The following is a 6,620-nucleotide window of genomic DNA, read 5'->3' as shown; positions in this document are numbered from 1 at the left end:
CGTCAGCATGCCACGTCATCGCTAATTTAAAAAAATTAATTTATCAATTTAAAATTAAAAACATAAAAATACATAGTTAGATTTGAACGGGAATACACAAGACTCAAGAACATGAACCCAGATCACAAGAACTCAAGAACACAAAATTCCTGGGCATTTAACATCTTTCCAGAAAATTTCACCAAACACTGAAAAAATTCACATCTAAAAAGCCGATGCTAAGATTTTTATCACAACATTTTCTTTCCACCTAAAACCAGAAATTTTTATTATGAAACAATCACACACAAACCCAGCCAATTCGGCTCACAATAACAACAACCCAACCAACCTCATAAATTTTCTTTGAACAATCATCAACATTTTTCCCATAAAATCAAGATTTTCTTTCAAAACAAACACTAAAATAACTCACATTTAATAAACCAATGCTTAAAATACATACAAAATCCCTATCCTCCACCGAAACCTCCAACAAATCAAACCCATAAACCAGAAAATCATCAAATCCACATGAAAAAAGACAAACCCAGCAACAAGTGAACAGATCAGAACCCACCGATCAAGCCACTTCAAGCCACCGATCCTGCAATCCGAAACCATGAACAGATCAGACCACCAATCAAAAACAATGGCAGTGACACCTCGGCTAGCGAAGAGAACGTGTAGATGGCGAAGCTTATCGAGCAGCCCAGTGGTACGAGGAGATGGCGGAGTTCATGGAGAAGGTCTCGGCGGCAGTGGAGATCGAGGAGCTCACCGTCGAGGAGCGAAACCTTCTCTCCGTGGCGTACAAGAACAAGATCGGCGCAAGGCGAGCATCGTGGCGCATCATCTCCTCGATGGGGCAGAAGGAGGAGAGCCGTGGCAACGAGGACCACGTGTCCATGACGGAATCCTCAAGCTCCTTGACACCAGACTCATCCCCTCCCCGCCACCGGCGACTCCAAAGTCTTCTACTCAAGATGAAGGGCGAGTGAGCTCCGCCATGGACAGTGGACAGTGAGAGATTCATCCATTGAGCGTGAAGAGAGTGAGAGAATTTGAGATTAGAGTCTTTCAGTGTAGGGATTTTTTTTTAAGTTGATGAAGTTAAAGAAAAATAAAAACAAAATTAAAAAAATTAAAAAGATAAAATGATTTCTAATTTTTAAGAAATGATTTTTAAATTGATAAATTAATTTTTTTTAAATTAGACGATGACATGGCATGCTGAGGTGGTTTTTTTATTATTATTATATTAGCCACATCAGCATCTAGTCAGCAAACAGTGGCATTCCGTTTGCCACGTATACACATTTTCTGTTACTGGGGTGACGGCAGGGACCAAAATAAAAACGATTTTCTTAAATCAGGGATTGACCTAGGAGCTAAAATCAATTTGGGACCAAATTGAGAATAGGTCCAAATGTAGGACAAAAGTGCATTTCGCCTAAAATAAATTAGCAAAAATAATATTTGGCCAAATGGACACTTAAAGCCCTATTTGGTTTTTTTTTTTTTTTTTTTTATTATTATTATCACTCAATTTTCGTCATTCATTACTCATCACACCTCACTCATCACCCATCATTTAAAATACCACAATTTCTATCACCCACCCATTTGGCACACTTCACTCAACTTGTCATCACTCAAATTTTTCACCATTTTGTGGGCCCTATACTTGTAACTTGGTTAGAGGAAAGTTGTTAGCCCACCCGCGTAAGGTTTCGTCCCATCTTTTTCTCTTTTCTCATTTCCCCTTCCCCCTACAGCTCTGTTTTACTCTCCCAAAGCACAAACCCGAACTCATAAATTTTGTCAACTCACCTCCCTTGACAAACCCACCATACCACTAGCAAGTTCCCATTGTAGACTCATCGTCGGCAACACTACAAACAAAGTGACCACAAGCCCATCTTCCTTTTCTTTGATTTAATTTATTCTTTAGTTTTTTTTTTTCCCCTCAACAACACACAGAACACTACAAACCCATAATCACAACCCTCAAAAACACCAATTACAACCTACAAAGATCTCAACAACACAAATTGGAACCCACAAATATACAACTCACAGATAGCCGTGGCAGAAATTTTGTTTTCAATTCTTCCTCTCCACCGCCAAAATGCTTCTTCCTGGATCGGTCTCACAGAAAATCGGTCACGCAAAGAAGAAAATCAGTCTAGCAGCAAATGAAGATTTAAAGAAAGAAAGAAACAGAAAAGAAATAAAGAAGAAGAAGAAGCAGAGGGAAGAACTATGCCTGAAGAAAGAAAAAAAGAAAGAAGAAGAAAAAGCAGTAGGTGTGAAGAGGAAAGGAGAAAAAAAAAAGGCATAAATAAACAAGCATTCATAGCCAAGTGAGCCAAGGTCTCAGTAAACACAATACAAAAAATGGAGGAACATGGAAAAAACAAAAAATATCAAAATAAAACCCAATAGATGGAGGGGCTGAATTTGGGTCTCATCGGAAATAAAAATTAGTGAACAGAGTTGTGTATATCTCAAGCTGAGGGTGCTGATTGGCGGAGAGCTCTACTTCAGTTGTTGCTGTGCTGTGGGTTTCGGAGAAGGAAAAGGGGAAGTAAATACAAAAGTGTCATTGGGAGAGTACTAGGGTCTGCACTGATGTAACGTAATACTGCTGTGGGACCCAAAACTTGATGAAAATTATGCCTATTGCTACTAAGTTAACATAACTCATCACTTGAAAACAGCTCACGGGAGTTTCCGAATTTGTTAACTCAAAATCCAAAAAACTCAATTTTGTTAACTGAGTTAACACCCGTGAAAATCAACCAAACAAACATTATACATATGGAGGCCACGGTTTTTAGGTTATGAGTTAACAAAAACTCAGTTTTGTTAACTGAGTTTGGCAAAATCCAAACACCACCTTAGTCATTCTGTTAACTATTCATGAGTCCTAATGTACTATTTTAGCTAACTTTTACCTTTATTTACAGTATTTTCAGCAAAAAGTTTTCAGTTTCAGCAAAATAAGTAGATCCGAACGAACCCTAATATTGCTAATTTTAAAAACTTGAGTATAATTTCGCCTTAAGTTTTATATATGGGTGTAGGCCGTACATAACCGTTTGAAATTCGCATATATTGTCTATTCTCTCTTCACCTTTTCCATAACCCCATCTTAGATTTCTACAAAAGTCTGTTAGTTCAGTTTTGAGCAATTTGGTCCTTTTTTTTTTTTTTTTTTTTTTTAATCTGAATCATTAAAAATAGGGGTGGCAAATCTGACACGACCTGCAAACTTGACATAACTAACCCGTTTATAAATAGGTCATGGGTTGAGGCTAAACGGGTTCGAGTCATATTCAGGTTGACACAGCTAACCATTTAATAAACGGGTCATATTCGTGTTCAACATGCGAACCAATCTGACTCATTTGACCCATTTAGCTTATAAAATTATTATTTATTTTGATATTATTGCTTAATTAATGGATTTTTATATGTTTACTACTATATTTATAGTTTCAATTGTATTTTAATGTTAGATATACGGGAATTGAGAAAAATATATAGGTTTGGTATGACTATTCATCAAAATAGATTATTAAATGGTCTTTTGTATATTGACCTTTACATGACTTGTTAATTAAACGAGTTAAACGTGTCGAGTCAGATTGACCTGTTTAATAAATAGGTCGTGTTCGGGTTGAAGATTCCTGACACGTTTACTAATAGGTCGAGTTCGAGTCAATTTATATACCGAATACTCATGGCTTAACACAACATGAACCCGACCTACGAACATGAATTGCCACCCTAATTAGAAAACACCAAATGGCTTAGCTATCTTTATGCCAATACTATCATTTTATAACATTTTTTATATTACAAAAGCTCTAGTTTTTTAATAAACCAATTCAAAGTGAAGCTTAAGCTCAAGCAATCAACAGGACAGAGAGAAAGAGGGCTAAATTAATTTTGAGTAGATTTGCACAGTTGGGAAGTTATCTCAAATTTCAGCTCTGTGGGTGGTCATTGATTAAAGTATACAAATTGCAACCACTCTTTTCCACCACCCATGCTTGCTTACCGAAAGCAAAAAGAGTCACAAGCAATTAAAGAAATATATTGACATTCGGGATCAGGGCCGAACCAGCTTTTGTAGAATCTTCAGAGAACTAAAGATAATACAAAACTTAAAAAGAAACTGGAAACATTTTCTTTTCTTTTTTTTAATATTTTGTTATGTTATCAAATGGTAAAGGAGATTTGACCAAGTTTGAAAGAAGAAGAAAGAGGAGAACAAAAAAAANTAAATGGGTCTTTTGTATTGACCTTTAATTGACTTGTTAATTAAACGAGTTAAACGTGTCGAGTCAGATTGACCTGTTTAATAAATAGGTCGTGTTCGGGTTGAAGATTCCTGACACGTTTACTAAATAGGTCGAGTTCGAGTCAATTCATATACCGAATACTCATGGCTTAACACAACATGAACCCGACCTACGAACATGAATTGCCACCCCTAATTAGAAAACACCAAATGGCTTAGCTATCTTTATGCCAATACTATCATTTTATAACATTTTTTATATTACAAAAGCTCTAGTTTTTAATAAACCAATTCAAAGTGAAGCTTAAGCTCAAGCAATCAACAGGACAGAGAGAAAGAGGGCTAAATTAATTTTGAGTAGATTTGCACAGTTGGGAAGTTATCTCAAATTTCAGCTCTGTGGGTGGTCATTGATTAAAGTATACAAATTGCAACCACTCTTTTCCACCACCCATGCTTGCTTACCGAAAGCAAAAAGAGTCACAAGCAATTAAAGAAATATATTGACATTCAGGAATCAGGGCCGAACCAGCTTTTGTAGAATCTTCAGAGAACTAAAGATAATACAAAACTTAAAAAGAAACTGGAAACATTTTCTTTCTCTTTTTTTAATATTTTGTTATGTTATCAAATGGTAAAGGAGATTTGACCAAGTTTGAAAGAAGAAGAAAGAGGAGAACAAAAAAAAAAAAAAAAAAAAAAAGTTTATTCAAGTGCAACATTAAAATGCTTAATGGGGTATGGTAAGCTTCTTTATGCCATAAAAAGCATGTGAAGCCTCTAAACAATTACCGGTCTCTCTGCTCTCTCTTGGACCATGTATTCAAATGAAATAAGCTTTTAGGTGGTTCTGGCAAATGTGCATAACTCATTTATTGCTTGCAACTACAGGATACTCTGGCATTAATCTGATTAATTATAAACAGAACTATCCTTTGAAAAGGTTTGGGGGCTATCTTTAAGATCTTGAACCACAATCATTTGAGAACATTTATTTCTGTATGGTCCCAGCAGGTCGTAGCCCGTAGGTACAAAGTGTACAATGGACACACAAAATGTTTTTCAATCATCAATTGCAAATAGTTCTTGATAATAAGCTCAGCATTAGGAGGTAAATAATAATAATAATAATAATTCTAATAAAGAAAAAGCCAATTCATTAGTTGTGGAATTCTTATGTCAGTATAGCTTCAATTTTACTCAGAGAATCGTTTCTTCGCTGAAAGTTGGGCTTTCCAGGTAATGTTTTTCCACGGTTTGAAATTTATGACTTCATCGAACATATTTGTCTAGCATGAATAAAATAATGTCAACTACCAATATGGTTACTGAAAAAAAATAAATAAAAAATACATGTACCTGCAGGATCTGTGATATGCTAAATACAATTTGATTATCCAAAAAAAAAAAAAAATGAAAAAGAAGAAAAATTGGTACAATTGAATAAGACCATTATTTATTATATATCCACCTCCTTTGCATGATTTATTTGTTTACGTCCATTACGATTCTGCTCATTGAGATCCAATAGACTTCTGAACCCCCAACAACTACATTAATTTCTTGATCCCTCTCACAAAGACAAGGTCATCTGTCATAACCATGAACCATCCAAAACAAGCTGTGCCTTTCTTTGATTTTACATTCACATTGCTATTCTTGCAAGTTCTATACAATTTCAATCTCGAAAGTGCTACTATTGAATGTAAAAGCAAATGATACCTTTAAAGGGGTTTTGAAAAAAAGCCAATCCATCTTAATTAATTCGGTAAACAATAGAATTAAAATGAATCTAGAAAGTTCTTATTTGATATTCGCTCCACCATTCCTTCTAGTTGTTAAGAAACTTGTGGCAACAAGAAAGCCTTCTCTATGACTTTTTGACAACTCTAAAAAGTTCTTACTTCTTAGCACAAGAAATTCTTCCCATACTTGTCAACCAAAGAAAAAAAAGAGAATTGTCTTTTGAGTGTTCAAAGTAGCTTAGTTTCAAAGTCTCACTTCAGTATAATTTCGGTCTATGCAATTCCCAATGGAGGTCCATATATGGTGTGAATTCTTCTGACACGCCTAAAGTGGCAAATGATAATGAATATGGTCCATGAACAATAACATTACTAAATATGTTCAATTTATAATACAAAAATATAGCAGCAAGTAGAACTTGACTTCTAATCAATTAAAGGGTTAAAGCCCAAAAAAAGAAAGAAGAATTAGTTAAGTAAAGAAAAATTTCACCCTGAATCACAATCACAAAGCAATCAGTTAAAGAAATATGTAAAGGCTATAAAGTTCTTTGGCTCCCTTCTCAGGGCTAATTAAAGAAAGG

General features: G+C 35.1%; 1 protein-coding gene across 1 annotated transcript; it reads left to right on the top strand.

Annotated features, from left to right (window-relative positions):
* The first annotated feature begins 707 nt into the window (after positions 1–707).
* On the top strand, positions 708–980 carry LOC112012228 (14-3-3-like protein A). Its single transcript, XM_065773746.1, has one exon. The coding sequence runs from the start codon at positions 708–710 to the stop codon at positions 978–980; it is 273 nt and encodes a 90-aa protein (XP_065629818.1).
* The last annotated feature ends 5,640 nt before the right edge of the window (positions 981–6,620 follow it).

The sequence above is a fragment of the Quercus suber genome, unplaced genomic scaffold (assembly GCF_002906115.3).
Source record: "Quercus suber isolate HL8 unplaced genomic scaffold, Cork oak 2.0 scaffold_6, whole genome shotgun sequence".
Classification (NCBI taxonomy): Eukaryota; Viridiplantae; Streptophyta; class Magnoliopsida; order Fagales; family Fagaceae; genus Quercus; species Quercus suber.
This window is presented reverse-complemented; position numbering and strand designations above follow the sequence as displayed.

What these genes read in the sequence shown, in the direction of transcription:
- LOC112012228 (XM_065773746.1), top strand. Translation starts at nt 708, where the DNA reads ATGGCGGAGTTCATGGAGAAGGTCTCGGCGGCAGTGGAGATCGAGGAG.